This window comes from Entelurus aequoreus, linkage group LG11 (genome assembly GCF_033978785.1).
Source record: "Entelurus aequoreus isolate RoL-2023_Sb linkage group LG11, RoL_Eaeq_v1.1, whole genome shotgun sequence".
Taxonomy (NCBI): Eukaryota; Metazoa; Chordata; class Actinopteri; order Syngnathiformes; family Syngnathidae; genus Entelurus; species Entelurus aequoreus.
This window is the reverse complement of record NC_084741.1, coordinates 27,792,604-27,810,481: the sequence shown is the minus strand read 5'-3', so window position 1 is coordinate 27,810,481 and position 17,878 is coordinate 27,792,604. Positions and strand designations below refer to the sequence as shown.

At 37.6% G+C, this 17,878-nt stretch overlaps 1 protein-coding gene across 1 annotated transcript; it reads left to right on the top strand.

Moving 5' to 3' along the window:
* Positions 1-665: 665 nt before the first annotated feature.
* On the top strand, positions 666-13,777 carry pdp1 (pyruvate dehydrogenase phosphatase catalytic subunit 1). The gene is made up of 9 exons (XM_062064179.1): positions 666-838; positions 2,776-3,037; positions 3,121-3,288; positions 5,316-5,527; positions 5,697-5,778; positions 8,066-8,160; positions 8,241-8,409; positions 8,487-8,705; positions 11,938-13,777. The coding sequence occupies exons 2-9, from the start codon at positions 2,789-2,791 to the stop codon at positions 12,301-12,303; spliced, it is 1,560 nt and encodes a 519-aa protein (XP_061920163.1). The 5' UTR covers positions 666-838; positions 2,776-2,788; the 3' UTR covers positions 12,304-13,777.
* The last annotated feature ends 4,101 nt before the right edge of the window (positions 13,778-17,878 follow it).

Sequence of the window (17,878 nt, the reverse complement as noted above, 5' to 3'; positions counted from 1 at the left end):
GGATATATATATATATATATATATATATATATATATATATATATATATATATATATATATATATATATATATATATATATATATATATATATATATATATATATATATATATATATATGTAACAAACTTTTCAGGATGTCCCAAATTACCAGATGTTAGGTAAGGAGGAGTTTTGTCCCTCCAGAGTTGCCGTAGGGCTGTGACGTAAGAGGTCTATAAAGGTGGTTGTGGAAGAAGGTGTGTAGGGAGAGAAAAAGGAGAGTGAACATTAAAGAAGTGGTGGAGACCGGACCTGCCCTTATGACTCCCATTTATTATTTTATTATTATATTATATTAGTACAAATAATATGCGAACCCAGAATACTCGGCTACATATATATATATATATATATATATATATATATATATATATATATATATATATATATATATATATATATATATATATATATATATATATATATATATATATATATATATATATATATATATATATATATATATATATATATATATATATATATATATATAAACACTTAAACATTTAAAAATATATGTATAAAAAAAAAAATAAACTCATCCACTGAATTTGATCAATATTTCTTCAACATGGCCACTGACAAATGTCTTTAAAAAATGATCCCAAAACACCGGAACGGCATAAAATCTTATTTTGAAAGGCCGTGTTTATTTTCAAGCGTGACGTCATGGGCGCTGTCAGTTTTCAGCTAATCAGGTTCCACTTTGGCGGTGCGTGGCGCTGACCAACGACGTCGCCATGGAGTGCTGGGTTGCGAGCCATCAACTTCAATAACTTATTACATTCTTTTGTAAAGGTGAGTAATTTTGTGTCTTTTAGCCTTGGCTTATGTGGTAAATAACATACTTGACTCGTATAACCTTACGTTTTTAGGCGGGCATGACCTGCAGTTTTACCATAGTGGGTGTTACCCTCAGGCTAGTAGCATATTTTGGTTAGCATGCCAGCTTAAACATTTGCTAGCCAAGTGGGAACTTAAAAGTATTTTTTTTGCATTCAATAGTGTTTCACATTTAATTCGACTTGTATTGTTTTGTTGTTGATCTGCAAGCAAACCGCGCGTTGTTGTGCTCTTTTGTTTTATGCCCTCTGACTGCTAGCTTAGGTGAAGCTTGTGATGTCAACATAGAAACATGCCAACTTTCTAATTCAGCTTTAAATGGCGCTCTCCTCTTTGCTTGTGTTTCTGCATGACAATAGATATGCACCAGACTCGCTTTATTTTATTGCGTCAACCAATTAGAGTAGTCTTACTGGAAAATAATTGTGATTATGTAACACGAAGACATATCATATTCACCATTCAAGCGTTCACTATAAACTATTTTTAGCTATAGCTGACCTATGTTGAGCTGCAACTCAAGACACGGAGGATTAAGTTACTTGCTTTGTGCTAAATAACCTTCATTAAACAAAACACACCTTGCGCTATTTAATGAGATTGCAAACAAGAGTCAGTATTGTGTGTTTTTTTTTTTTTAAACAATATTTAGTTAGCAGACCTGTATAACTACATTGCATCATACTTGGAGCTCTTTCTATCATTCACAATCTTTATGCAAGACAAGAACACATGTTTTTCTCTTTTATGCATTCTTAACTAACAATACCGCTGATACCTGGTTAATATTCAAGTCACGACATGTAAATGGAGTTTTGTTGGCACTTTTTGGATGTTTTTTGGAGGGCTTTATGGGCGGAATATATTACGCCCATTAGCTGCATTGTTTGCCAAATATATTACAAATTAGAATGCAAAAAGAAAAAGAACAAAATGTGTTGTAGTCTTACATGTATTACAAAATGATAGGCAAAATTCCCCCCCAAAAGTGAAGTTTCCCTTTAAAAAGTGACATTCACATGCTTACATGTGCACAATTCAACTTGCCCTTTCTTGTTTCTGCAGTTACTGCTCATTGATTTTCTGTGTTTAACAAGTACTAGTTTAACTTTTTATAAGTAGCGAAAGGATAAATGTATGGTAATATTAAAAACATGGATTTTTTAAAAATAAATAATGGAGCAATAGTTGACAAAAACATTGTACAGGTCAGGAAGTATGACAATACCTTAGTTCAGTGGTGTATTTTTTTCTGCCTTTTTACTGTCTTTAACATTGTTTAATGAACAGGGTACGTCAATGATAAACCTGACATAAATATTGTATAATGAACAGGTAAATATGACATTTTATAACATGTTGTAGATGTCTATTATTGGTCTTTGCAGGTGTAATTTTTTTATATTGAAAATAATTGAAGCCAAGTAGAATTGATTAATCTTGAGTCATGCTGCCTGTTGTCTTTTCTTGTTCACAATAAGCAAAAGTCTAAAGGGACTTCATGTTGGGCCTTTTTGCCCCCTCAAGGCATCTGAGAAGGGGGGTCGAGGCTTCCCGCAAAGTTAGCACAATGAGCTGCGTTGTGCACAGGCATCATGAGTCTGTGATCGATGGGAATAAATCCAACGAGACAGCTTTAGCCACATTATATCAAAGTCACAGAAGTAGTTTAAGTAGAACTTCTGAAGTTGAGCACATTTGATGAGATGTTGCTTGACTCCAGTGTGTATTTAGAATATCTTTCTACCATAGGAAATCATAGAAGTCGAAATAATCTGTCCCATGTTCCAAACTGTTCCCGCCATAACACAAAACCTTTATGAGCTATACAGGTAATGTTTTAACCAGTAACAAATTACAAATTGACTAACTACAAAGTTGTGTGTTTGCAGTGCACCATCAGCCATGCCTGTGATGTCACAGCTGCTCAGGGGTTTGCCCCGGGCGACAGTCTTGTCCTCCACTCTGGTACCATGCCAACATCACCGAACCTATTTGGGGTCTGCGACCACTCAGCGACCTCCGTCAAGGCACCAGTCCCACATGTGTCACACTCCATCAAGATGTTACCAGACCGCCTCAGCACTCCACAGCTACATCCTCACTCCACCGCAGGTCAACTCCATCCTCAAAGCCAATGAGTACAGCTTCAAGGTTTGTTGGAATTCACTGTCGCTTGCTTTGAATCGAGTCAACTACCGTCTTTTAATTTTTGTGTGTATGCGTGCTGGGTCTAGGTGCCTGAGTTTGATGGCAAAAACTTGTCATCCGTGATGGGCTTTGAGAGTAATCAGCTGCCAGCCAACGCTCCGATAGAAGACCGCCGCAGTGCTGCATCATGTCTGCAGACCAGAGGAATGCTGCTGGGTGTGTTTGATGGCCACGCTGGATGTGCTTGTGCACAGGTAGAGCGCTTTACCACTATCATTGACATTCCAACATTGTATCTCACAATGTAAACACTGGCTTCACATTCCAGCAACCATTTAATCATATCTTCTCAAGGGACAGTTCTATAGAAATGAAACTTAATGATACAATCGTCAAATGTGCATAATTGGCCAAGACGTATTTGCAAAATGTAAAAGAACACTTTCATAACTACAAATAAACTCTGTCTGTTGTTTTTGTAATGTCACAAGACGCACAGGGGACACCTTTGACTGTGAGGGGCCCACAATAGTAGCCAGTGTTCGTCGAGAAGAGCAATATATGTTTTCATTTTAGAGTCTCTGAAAGGCTCTGCAAGATTTGTCCTTAGTGCTTTTTTGATAGAGTGTGTAGAGGTCTCTGATTAATCACTAAATGTAGCGACAACCTGTTAAGCTGAAAACACTAATAGCCTGCTCTGTCTTCTGATTCTCTGGCAGACCAGGTGCGTTATAATGTGTTAATGAATGAGGGCGAACACGCTGCGCCAAATCTATTGCTGGCCGTTCAAATGTATTCGTACATAAATTAATGTATGGGAAACAGGAGGCATTATTTTCTAAATAGCTAGCAACACAAGTGGGTACAACAAAATGGTGTCTTCTTGCTATAGTCAAGCATGGTGGTGGAAGATTAGTGGTGTACTATGTCACTGTGAAGCCCCACCCTCTGGGACCTAAACCTAACACACCTCAAAGATAACAATAAGCAATTGAGCACCTGTGTGGCACCCCTTAAGCTGAAGTAAGGTGGGTAAGCACAACTTGTCTTAACATCCACCAGTGATATTATCTGGATAGTGCACCAATACTGCTATATAACTGTACCTTGACTTTATAGTTGTGTACTTAAAACTACCATTTCCACAGGTAAAAATACCCTACAGTAGACACAGTAGTGAGTTTAGGCTTGTTTTCTAATGGGTTTCAACACATTTTGGAACGCCCACTTTAAACTCCAAAACATGCATTAGCATGCTGATGTCACCTATAGAAGACATATTGCATAGTTTGTGTTTTGGCACATCTTCATCCTGAATCATGATATTTTTGCACATAATTTGAAGGGATAATCAAATATGTCTGCTAGGTGCATTGTTGCAGGTTGTACAATACTAAAGCCTCTATACATTTCCAAATGGTGGCAATGTGAGGAAAGTATGGACCTCTCCAGTCAAATTGACTCGTGTAATATTGGACGGACCAAGCGAGAGGAGTGCAATTTAGAGTTATCATTTTAATGATTCTGAATTTGATGAAAAAGGGTTTTGGTCAGAGTTTGGATGGAAAACATTTAAGAGTCAAGCCAAATATGATCCAGAAAATTAGGAGCGAGGGGAGAATGACTTGGTCAAAACCTACAGAATAGCGTATAAAGTAGAGCAGGCCCAGCGTTCAATAAAAGGAGGTAAGCCCCTACTATTCTAATTTGCGTCCTCTTCTACTGATATTTTCTTGAAGATTCTTCAGGAAATGTTGAAAGAGCATGAGGAAACACAGGCTATGGTGTCTATGGAAGAGCAGGAAAGTCAGAGAATGGCGATTCTTTAATGCTTCTTTTTTGCTCATAATTTCAACCATTTCAGTTGTGAAGTAATCATGGACCAGGGAGATAAAAACGTACAATAAAATGATGAAAAGAATAGTTTTACTTGCCTCTATCCACACTGTATGTGGAGAGATGGGCTCCGGTGTTTTGGATAACATCACACTAAGGGGGAGACATACTGACTTTAACGACAGAAAGGTTGCGTTCCAAGTACAGTTAGTTACACAATACATTACTCAAAAACTCATTTATACTATGGGAAATGACTGCCAGATTAATTTTCAGGGACAAAACGTACATAAAGAGAACTTTTTAGGGAAATCTTGGCCCATCTGGACGCTATGTGTTCAGTGTTTGCTGAAATATAAGAACTGTACTTACTTTGTGAGATAATGTACACTGTACCGTTTGATGGTATTTTTTCAACGTTCCACAATCTCCCTCTCTCTACCAGGCGCTCAGCGAGAGGCTCTTCTACTACATCGCAGTGTCACTGCTGCCCCATGACACCCTGTGTGAGTTGGAGGCTGCCGTGGAGGCTGGCAGGGCCCTCAGTCCCATCCTTCAGTGGCACAAACACCCTAACGACTACTTTAGCAGGGAGGCTCAGACGCTGTACTTTAACAGCCTGCGGACCTACTGGCAGGAGTTGATTGATCTCACTAGGTGAGGACAATTTATTAGGTACACATGGACTTTAATGAGGGACAACAGCTGCACTGAAGATTGTGCCTCTACAAAGTTCGTAAAGCTCACTATTGACTGACACATCGTCACTAATAAATATGAGATGTTGGTTTCTATGTGATGATGCTCTGGTCTCCTCTGCTTTCAGCCCAGGTGACGTCCCAGAAACCAGTGAGGCTTTGATGAATGCCTTCAAGAGACTGGACAATGACATATCCTTGGAGGCTCAGGTAAGTTCTCTCACATGTTAATGTACTGCTGATGCACTCCTTTCAATAAAAGCAGCACAGACTCATCAACACCACAAACAAATGTCAGATGACAATTCCGTGTACTTGTACAGTTGCACTACTCTTAACAAAACAGGCACATTGATTGCGGATAAGAATGTTTTCTTTGTGTTAATATCAGCACTTCTATTGATATTTTTTTGGTCCTAGTTGTTTTGTTTTAAATTGTAACTAATTTATTTAAGTGTTATTCATGTTGTTACAAAATGCTATTTTATTAAAATTGTGAATGTCATGCCCTCGTGACAGTTTTGTTTAATTTCAGATACATTTTCAACATAAATCCATATGTTAATATAACCATATTATATCATACCAATATCAAGGGAATTAAATACAACAATTTTAAAATAAAAATATAACTAGAAAACCACATGCTACAATGAGTGGTTTAACAGAACATATTTTTAAAGTGTAAACATTCTTTAAAATTACTAATTATATTGAATAAAGATAGCTCATCGGTCTAAGCAGTTTGTTTGGAGTTCATGCTTGCCACTTTCCTCTATATCGTACACACATGTACACACAGGAAGCGCGTGCACACATACAAAAACAGTCCAAGAGAAGCAACTAACAACTTGCAGTCATGTTGTTGACTCAAATCACCATTAGTGGGTCCGCATACTCACTACTTTCAAAACCTATCAACATTAGTGGTCATTTTGGCATGTGTATAAGTAGCATTATGAGCAGTTATATAATTGCATGTGATGTGATGTCAGTCATGATATGTGACTGTGTGTGTAGCTCAGTACGTGTGTACTACGTAGTATGACTTGAGTACAAAAAGCTGTGGGACAGGGATGTTTCATTAAATGATAAATGATAAATGGGTTGTACTTGTATAGCACTTTTCTACCTTCAAGGTACTCAAAGCGCTTTGACAGTATTTCCACATTCACACATTCACATACTGATGGAGGGAGCTGCCATGCAAGGCGCTAACCAGCACCCATCAGGGGCAAAGGGTGAAGTGTCTTGCCCAAGGACACAACAGACGTGACTAGGATGGTAGAAGATGGGGATTGAACCCCAGTAACCAGCAAACCTCCGATTGCTGGCACGGCCACTCTACCAACTTCGCCACGCTGTCCCTTTATTAAGGATTGCATTACGCCTTACAATAGCTTTGTGTTTATATGTTTGAGTGGCCCTGTGTGTTATTGTGTATGTTGTTTGAGTGTTAATAGTAATATTGTGTTATTTAGGACATGTTATATTGCTCTTATTTTTTTCCTGTGCCACTAAAATGTTTTCTGTGCGACTAAATGTTTTCCTTTAGTAGCACAAGCAAAAAGCTAAGCATACTGCACTGCGCTTAAAACATTGATAACAAATTCATAAAATAACATAAAAAATGAGGTACTGACTTTTTAATCAAGCTTCCTGAGGGAAGTAAATACCTGTATGTGACATTAATGAATGAATCAAGTCTTCTGAAAGACTCGTTAAAGTGAACAATAAGTTGTAAACCATTTGTTTGGGAAATGTTTTTATGCACATGCAGATGCACTGTCTGCATTTTAACAGGCTGCATGTGCTTACAGCTAGACTGGCGACTGCACAAGAAAATGAATCAAATAAATGAAGTTCAAAGAAACAAAGCAGCATTTGGACTCACTTCTCTGATTCGTTGTTCTGATTTGGATATGTAAAGTAGTTCAAGTGTAATGCAATTTTGTCTTCACATTTTTATCATGTCTTAATTTTCATTCTAGCTTTGTTTATACTTTTATATACAATTTATTCCTACTTTTTATTGGTTTAGTTTTTCTTTATTGTTCAAATGAAATAATCTTATTCATTATTATTTGTGTAGTTTTTCTTTATTGTTCAAATTAAATAAAAGTTTTTAGGTGATGACACCCCCTCATGCAATGGAAATACCAAAAAATAAAAACAGTTAAAAATATATATACAGTATATTTGATAGCAAGTCAGTGTTTTGAAGGGAGCGGCTCTTCAAGATCCCTTTAAAAAGCCATAAATCTCATCTGTAGACGGAATTTCAGCTGTTGTCTTTTTCTTGTAGACATGCAAGCGCTGTCATGTCAAAACTAAACAGAGCTGCAGTGTTATTGGATGCACATCACTATATCAGAGCAAAGTAGATTTTATTTTATTCACAGTTATTTATCCATTTCTAGACCTTAGATCGCCGTCTGCTGCTCTGTAATGTCGCCTTTAAAGTCCATATTCATTTGATGACTTTATGTCTGAACAGGTTGGCGACCCGAACGCTTTCCTGCACTACTGGGTTCTCAGAGTGGCCTTCTCTGGAGCGACTGCATGTGTGGCTCACATCGATGGACAGGACCTGTACGCCCGACACCAACACTAAAGGCTTCAAGAACTCATAAGTTGTGATGTAGGTTTAACTATTATGTGTGTTCTTAAAGGTATATTGCCAACTCTGGTGACGCTCGGGCGGTGTTAGGAGTGCAGGAGGAGGATGGCTCCTTCAGTGCACACACGCTCTCCAATGACCACTGCGCCCAGAACGAGGACGAGATGGCTCGGATACGAGGAGAACATCCTTCATCTGAGAGGAAGACTGTCATACGACAGGTGCGACTCTTGTCATGTAGCAACGACTCCTCGTTACGATCTCGTTAACGTTAGACGCGTGTCTCTTGTCCAATCAGGACCGCTTGCTGGGCCTCCTCATGCCGTTCCGCGCTTTCGGCGATGTCAAGTTCAAGTGGAGCATCGAGCTGCAGAAGCGAGTGCTGGAATCTGGGCCCGATCAGCTGCACGAAAACGAGCACACCAAGTTCATACCGCCAAGCTACCACACTCCTCCGTACCTGACGGCCGAGCCGGAGATCACCTATCACAAGCTGAGGTCACAGGATCGATTCCTGGTGAGACTTTTGCTTCTTAACTTTTTACAGGCCAGAACTATCTTCCTAAACACATCTACTCATGTCCGCTAGGTGGCAGTAGTGTGCTTTACAAAGTCATTGTCCAGTAGTGGTGGGCCATACTACATTTTTCATAAACCATACAATACCACTACAGGGCTTGGTATTACCCATATTTTGGCAAAATACATCTTAACTTAATTCATTTAAACCTATGTTACACTAAAATAAATGCTTGCACTCCTTTATTTACATGCCAATATACAAAACAAAATTACAGATAAAGGATAAGGACTCAAGACCAACAACAATACAGACAATTATAAATTCATATTGTTATCATTGTAATATTAATGCTAATTTATTGTGGTTATACCTCTAGTATATTTATAGTGAAGTGAAGTGAATTATATTTATATAGCGCTTTTCTCTAGTGACTCAAAGCGCTTTTACATATTGAAACCCATTATTTAAGTTACATTTAAAACAGTGTGGGTGGCACTGGGAGCAGGTGGGTAAAGTGTCTTGCCCAAGGACACAACGGCAGTGACTAGGATGGCGGAAGCGGGGATCGAACCTGGAACCCTCAAGTTGCTGGCACGGCCACTCTACCAACCGAGCTATACCGCCCAAATACAAGTTTCTGTTGTGATGTTTAGTCATTTATGAACTAATAATACCTACAGTACATTAAATATACCATATACTGGATACCAAAGTATAAATATCACTAGGGATGGGCAATTTAAAATCTATATTGCAATATATATTGCAGCCTCCTGCGATAACGCTGTTTAATCACACTATATTATTTGGTATGTAAATTATAATAGAAGCATTTCAAAACATGTCACAAAGGTTCCTAGTTTGGCTGCTGACATATGCAGTAACATATTGCATCATTTCCAGTTCTATTATTTTCTCAAAACTATTGTTAATTTACTGTCTATATCTGGTTACTATCTGTTAAAATGTAATAAGCACTTATTCTTCTGTTGTTTGGATACTTTACATTAGTTGTGGGTGATACTACAAATTTGGGTATCGATCCAATACCAAGTAGTTACAGGGGCAGTATCTGTCATATCAATGCTGATACTGGTACTTCAAATGTTCAAAATCATTGAATGCTTCAATTTGTGATCACAATTATAATCAGACAAAAACCCAGGATAGTGATGTAACAATATCTGGATATTTAAATTATGTCCTACTATTGACTTTGATTGTAATTCCTTGTTTTTGCAGTTAAAGGGAAACTGCACTTTTTAAAAAATTTTTTGCCTATGGTTCACAATCATTATGACAGACATGACGAGGGATGGATTTTTTTTATGATGCATTCTAACTCGTGAATAAACGTAAATAAAAGTCAGCTTACAGGGGAACCAACGGGAGGTCCTCTATTCCACCCATAAACCCAATAAATAACCATCCAAAAACCGCCAACAATACTTTGTTTACATTTCGTGAGCTGAATATTAACCAATTATTAGTGATGTTGTTATAAGCGCTAACACAGACAAACTATTTATAACGGCGACGTGATCACTACCGTGTGTCCCTATGTTTACATCATCGAGTGGTCTGCTGTTTCCTCGATTCCCTGCTCCTTGGAAATTTATGGTAGATCATAAATCATGCCTCTCACCTGGACAAAAGAAGGCTGAGGACGTATTCCGACTAGTTGGTACACTTTGACATCCAATTTAGACCCAGGAATGGCGAGAACAACACAAAAAGACACTTGGTCACTCCCCCATACAGCAGACCTTATACAGTAAGTGATGTTTTATTATTTTTGTTGGTTCTCATGAAGTCTGCAGTAAGTAATAATCAGTGATGAAGAAAAAAAAACAAATGTTGTGATGCGTTTTTTAAATTAATGCGCCGCGTATGCTTAAAATGATCAAAATACGTTACCGGTAATATTAAATGTTATATTATACATGTGCCCGTTACTACATTACATATATACTTACATCATGTATATAAAACATTAATGGAGGTGTTTGGATGTTTTTTCAAGGGCTTTATAGGCAGAATAGAGCGTCTCCCATAGGCTCCATAGTAAGTGGACTTTTGATTGCATTTATTTATTATTTAGAATCCATTAGAAAAAAAATACATCCGTCGTCATGTCTTTCAGAATGATTGTGAATGAGAGGCAACATTCTCCCCCAAAAAGTGCAGTTTCCCTTTAAAGTACCAGTATAATGTGAGACTTATGTTTGCGTTAGTAGATATACACTACCGTTCAAAAGTTTGGGGTCACATTGAAATGTCCTTATTTTTAAAGGAAAAGCACTGTACTTTTCAATGAAGATAACTTTAAACTAGTCTTAACTTTAAAGAAATACACTCTATACATTGCTAATGTGGTAAATGACTATTCTAGCTGCAAATGTCTGTTTTTTGGTGCAATATCTACATAGGTGTATAGAGGCCCATTTCCAGCAACTATCACTCCAGTGTTCTAATGGTACAATGTGTTTGCTCATTGGCTCAGAAGGCTAATTGATGATTAGAAAACCCTTGTGCAATCATGTTCACACATCTGAAAACAGTTTAGCTCGTTACAGAAGCTACAAAACTGACCTTCCTTTGAGCAGATTGAGTTTCTGGAGCATCACATTTGTGGGGTCATCTAAACCAGTGGTCCCCAACCTTTTTGTAGTTGCGGACCGGTCAACGCTTGAAAATTTGTCCCACGGACCGGTGGGGGAGGGGGAGGGGGGGTGTATTTAATTTTTTATTTATTTTATTTTATTTTTATTTTTTTTACATAAATAAATACAATCATGTGTGCTTACGGACTGTATCCCTGCATGCTGTATTGATTTATATTGATATAGAATGTATATATTGTTTTTTATGTTGATTTCATTAAAAAAAAACAAAAAAAAACGTTTTTTTGTTGTTTTTTTTAATTCTTGTGCAGCCCGGTACCAATCGGTCCGCGGACCGGTACCGGGCCACGGCCCGGTGGTTGGGGACCACTGATCTAAACGCTCAAAATGGCCAGAAAAAGAGAACTTTCATCTGAAACTCGACAGTCTATTCTTGTTCTTAGAAATGAAGGCTATTCCACAAAATTGTTTGGGTGACCCCAAACTTTTGAACGGTAGTGTATATTTATGTATGACACCATCCTTCTACAAAATAAAGTTTTTTTTACATTTCTGATGTTTTGATTGACACAATCAAGTGAATCCTAGTCTTCAACCTGCAGGTGATCGGGTCAGACGGCCTCTGGGAGACGCTTCACAGACAGGAAGTGATCCGCATCGTGGGAGAGTACCTGACAGGCGTGCAACAGCATCAGCCGCTCACAGTCGGGGGCTACAGGGTTACCCTAGGGCAGATGCAGGGCCTGCTGGAGGAGCGTAAAGCCCGCGCATCGTCCGCTTTTGAGGACCAGAACTCGGCGACACACCTGATGCGTCATGCCGTGGGCAACAACGAGTTTGGCACGGTGGACCATGAGAGGCTGTCTAAGATGCTGTCGCTGCCCGAGGAGCTGGCCCGCATGTACCGTGATGACATCACCATCATCATCTCACAGTTCAACCCGCACGTGATCGGGACGCAGCGCTGAGTAAACACACACACACACATGTAACTGAAGGTCGAGTGGTTGTGTGGATCAACTTTTTAATATTTCTTTCAAATATTTATGAAGACAGACAAGTTGCATACATCATGTTACCTTACTGTGTTTATGCAGTTAACACTTTGACGCTGTTACAAACGTATCTTCTGCCAAAAGATCCTTCAAAGTTCCCAAGAGTGTCAGGTGGAAATTCCACCAACTTCAGGTTTGGCATGATGTTGGAAAAAAAAGAAAGAAAAAAAACCCGCTGAATTATGTTGCACAAAAATATAATTTTATTGAAGGAGTGTGGCTTGGCTGCTTTACTGCTCAGCTTGTAAGCTTTTAATGTTGTTTTCATTGCAAATAATCCAAAATGGCCAGATTTACATGATATTTTATCGCTGGCCATCTTTCTTAGTTTATTTGCAATATATTAGTATATATATTTAAATATATATTGACTGTAAGGGATGCTTATCTTAGCTTTAGCACATTCTATACCAGTGATTTCCAACCGCTGTGCCGCAGCACATTAGTTAGTCGCAAGAGGTGGGCAATGAGAAATTATCTCATTGCCCTGAAAATTATTATTTACCACAAATGATATCTTTGTTCATCAGAACAATTGACTGTTCTTCCACTAGATGGAAGAAGGTTCATACTGTAATTAGTAGAAGTGGGAATCTTTGGGAACCTCAAAATCCATTTGATTTCGATCTTGGGGTGACGATTTCATTCAGAATCGATTCTGGATTCAACACGATTCTCGTAATATGTTATTTGGTATATCGATTATTATAAAACTTTCTCAAAACAGGTCACAAAGGCTCCTCTTGGCTGCTGTTGTACAACTTATACACGCAGCCTAAAAAACGTATTTTTAAAAACATAGTTTTTAAAACTATTTACAGAAATCAGAGAATGTTATTCAATCTAATACAATAAAATAGAGCAACTTCAATCCAATCCCAGCAACAATATCCATAATAATAATAATAATAGCAATACTTTTTAAAATGTTTTTAATCCAAAAATAGATTCTTAAAAAATAACACCGCTTCTCGAAAATTATGTATCAATTTAGAATCTAAATTAATAAAAGTTGCGATTTGAATGCAAATCTTTTTTTTTTTTGCGCACCCCTAATTATAAATCTGGTTAATCACCTTTTGCAAAATGTGTGCCTTGGCACAACAAAGGTTGGGAAACACTGCACTAGAATACATGTTAGTCATTTCTTATCATTTGTATTGTTATTATTATTATTGCTATTATTGTTGTTACAACACGCCGGTTTATTTCTACATGACTCACACAGCAGTGTTTTTGCTGCACTTCAACTCCAGTCAAATAGTCTTTATGTATGCTTGGATATTTATTCATGTTACATGCTTTTATTTTATCTACGGTGGATGTATAAACTGTTATGAAAACTGGGCTCTTATTTTGTATATGGAAAGATTAATAAACGTACATAACCAAAAATCTGTTGTCTTAAAGCATTAAATCTCAAAGTGTGGCTAATGTGATTTTCTTGTAAACCTTTAAAATGCAACAGCGCTGCAAAATCACGATTTAAAAAGCTAATTAAAAAAATAAATAATATTTCTGCTGTACAAAGAATTGAAAAGCATTAAGTAGGTCATGGCTGTGTGTTTACAAACTGTGTTCCTGAATACTGCCACTAACTGGATACCTATAATAATACATTAATGAAGAGTCAAACAAGTTAATAATCTTCCCATTGAAAAGTTGATTTAAAAAAAGTCATTTCTGACGAAGAAAGCTACATAATGTTGATAAACAGTTGTTGCAGGTGACCTTCATGTTTGTATATGACATAATACAAATATGTGGCCTCATAATCTTCTTATTTAGTTGGTCTCCACAGCAACAGGCCTGTGTGTGTTTGTAATTAAAATTAAGTCGTTCAGTCGTACTTCCATTGAAAAGGAGGTCATGTGATGTAAGAAGAGAGAAGGACACTTTTTATTACATTCTCTAATTGATCTGGTTACATCAGACATGCATCTACATTACATGTGTACATAACCTATAATAGATGACAGTATGTGCACTGCGAATCACACAATATATTGTGACTAGATGGAATTTATGGCTTTTTGAAGGGAGTCGGATCTTCAGGAGCAGTTTCTTTCAAAAAATCGTTCAAAATACTGGCTCATTATTATAGCTAGATTTTTTTTTTGCTTATTTGATTTTTGTTGTGATTTCGTTGTAAACATTCCATAAGGTGGTGCCTTATCCCTATGCTTTGACGGTGACGTCACCATTTGGAATTTTCTCACACCTAAAAAAAACTTTGTAACTTTGTAGCATTTTAACGATAAATGAAAAAAATACAAAGCTAGATTAGATTAAAATGTACTTAGATATAAAAAGTATAAATAAATTAAAAAATCAGGACAAAATACAAATGTGAATACAAAATTGTATTACCCTACCTAACAGAAAAGTGATAACATACAAAATTAAACATTTGTTTATTGACATTTTTGACACACAGTTAACAGAAATACAATTCAATACAAATCAATTTATTTTATTTTCCCCCACCCTCAAAAAAAAATCTGTCAAATAAGTACAGACAAATATTGATATGAAGCCGCAGACAACTGCACTTCCAAATGGCCCCAACATTGTGCAGCAACACACAAAAGCAAACAAAAGGCTCATCAATCATTCAACCACGTCTCCCCACATATTTTAGGAAAGTACCCCATACTTCTTGAAATTTTACAGAACAACCGTTCAATGTCAGCCTAATTTTCTCCAATTTAAGGCAATAAATAATCTCTCACTGCAGCCTTCCAGTTTAGCACAATAAGTCTTCTCGTTAACAAAATAGTGAATGCCACCAGATTCTTATTGAATTTACTGAGAGAAGATGGCAGAGGGGCTACCCCGAATAGTCCACTTAGAGGATTCGGTTCAATCCTTTCGCCAATTAACAAAGACAAAGTATTAAACATTTCAGTCCAATAACTGCACATGGCTGGGCAGAGCCAAAACATGGGTATTACAAAACCCAAAACCAGTGAAGTTGGCATGTTGTGTAAATAAAAACAGAATACAATGATTTGCAAATCATTTTCAACTTATATTCAATTGAATAGACTGCAAAGACTGGTAAACTGGTAAAATTATTTTTTGCAAATATTAGCTCATTTGAAATTTGATGCCTGCAACATGTTTCAAAAAAGCTGGCACAAGTGGTAAAAAAGACTGAGAAAGTTGAGGAATGCTCATCAAACACTTATTTGGAACATCCCACAGGTGAACAGGCTAATTGGGAACAGGTGGGTGCCATGATTTGATATAAAAGCAGCTTCCATGAAATGCTCAGTCGTTCACAAACAAGGATGGGGCGAGGGTCACCACTTTGTGAACAAATGTGTGAGCAAATTGTCGAGCAGTTTAAGAACAGCATTTCTCAACGAGTTATTGCAAGGAATTTAGGGAATTCACCATCTACGGTCCGTAATATCATCAAAAGGTTCAGAGAATCTGGAAATCTGGAGAAATCACTGCACGTAAGCGGCAATGCCCGTGACCCTCGATCCCTCAGGCGGTACTTCATCAAAATCAGTGTGTAAATGATATCACCACATAGGCTCAGGAACACTTCAGAAAACCACTGTCAGTAACTACAGTCTGTCGCTACATCTGTAAGTGCAAGTTAAAACTCTACTATGCAAAGCGAAAGCCATTTATCAACAACACCCAGAAACGCTGCCGGCTTCGCTGGTCCCGAGCTCATCTAAGATGGACTGATACAAAGTGGAAAAGTGTTCTGTGGTCTGACGAGTCCACATTTCAAATTGTTTTTGGAAACTGGACGTTGTGTCCTCCGGAACAAAGAGGAAAAGAACCATCCGGACTGTTATAGGCGCAAAGTTCAAAATCCAGCATCTGTGATGGTATGGGGGTGTATTAGTGCTCAAGGCATGGCGGTAACTTACACATCTGTGAAGGCACCATTCATGCTGAAAGGTACATACAGGTTTTGGAGCAACATATGTTGCCATCCAAGAAACGTTATCATAGAAGCCCCTGCTTATTTCAGCAAGACAATGCCAAGCCACGTGTTAAAACAGCGTGGCTTCATAGTAAAAGAGTGCGGGTACTAGACTGGCCTGCCTGTAGTCCAGACCTGTCTCCCATTGAAAATGTGTGGCGCATTATGAAGCGTAAATACCACAACGGAGACCCCGGACTGTTGAACAACTTAAGCTGTACATCAAACAAGAATCGGAAAGAATTCCACCTGAAAAGCTAAAAAAATGTGTCTCCTCAGTTCCCAAACAAACTGAGTGTTGTTAAAAGGAAAACCATGTAACACAGAGGTAAAAATGCCCCTGTGCCAACTTTTTTGCAATGTGTTGCTGCCATTAAATTCTAAGTTAATGTATATTTGCAAAAAAAAAATTGTTTCTCAATTCGAACATTAAACATCTTGTCTTTGCAGTCTATTCAATTGAATATAAGTTGAAAATGATTTGCAAATCATTGTATTCTGTTTTTATTTCCGATTTACACAACGGGCCAACTTCACTGGTTTTGGGTTTTGTATTTACTTAGTTTTATAGGATTATTAAACCTTTTGCCATTAAAACTGGTAAACCTAATGTCACACCCGCCAGACGTGGCTGTTAGATTAGGCTGGCTAAAAGATGCAAACATCAAATATACAGTATGCAACAATGCAAGTCTGTGGTAAAACAAAAAACAAAAAGCTTGACTGATGCAAAGAAAAGAAAAACAAAACAGTGGCTCCAACCCATAGCTCTTGCAGAAACATCCCTCTAATTTGTGCACAAGGGATATATTAGAATAAGACTTGGAAAAAAAAGGCTGTTTAATTGCTGCTTACTATCAAAACCTATTCTTTCAAAAATATGTGCAAAAATATATAAAGAAGACCGATATACAACCGGTAAATTAGTCAATAAGATAATACAAAAAATACTTGGTAGTTATTTTGACAGACACAGGAACTATACCATCTGAATAATCAATAAGAAAGGCAAGATATCTCACGCTTCTGATATTATTAGTCCTGTAGTTCCAAATGGAGTTTGTCTACAAAGTCCGCCGCCTTGGTTGGATCATGGAATCTTTGTGTCTGGCCGTTGGATAAAGTGATCTGCAACGTCACCGGAAAGAGAAGACCAAACTTCACGTTGAGACATCAATGCAGCCTCTTCTTCACCGCAGCAAATACTTATTTACATAACTCAAACATTTTTTTGACTGTCCCATTTCACAGTGAAAATATGGAATCAACTCAATAAATTCAAATTGATTAGCAACATTAACTCAGGAGCGCAGTATAGAAAACACTTCAAACTACAAAACATGGATTAATGGCTACAGCGAGCATGTTTTGTAAAAGCGGGTTTTGAAGCTGATACTGCAGTATCAGCTTTAAAACCCGATTTTGATACAGCATGGATCACACCGCGCGACCCCCCACACCCCCATTTTTAAGCCAAAATGCGTCCGTTCTCCCTTTTCTGTCTACACACTGTGTCTGTTTGTAAGTACTCCGTGATTG

Bases quoted from the DNA above. Each gene is read 5' to 3' on its own strand.
- pdp1 (XM_062064179.1), top strand. From the start codon at position 2,789: ATGCCTGTGATGTCACAGCTGCTCAGGGGTTTGCCCCGGGCGACAGTC. The intron at 8,161-8,240 runs GTACGCCCGACA...GTGTTCTTAAAG, and splicing joins CACATCGATGGACAGGACCT to GTATATTGCCAACTCTGGTG. The intron at 8,410-8,486 runs GTGCGACTCTTG...TTGTCCAATCAG, and splicing joins GGAAGACTGTCATACGACAG to GACCGCTTGCTGGGCCTCCT.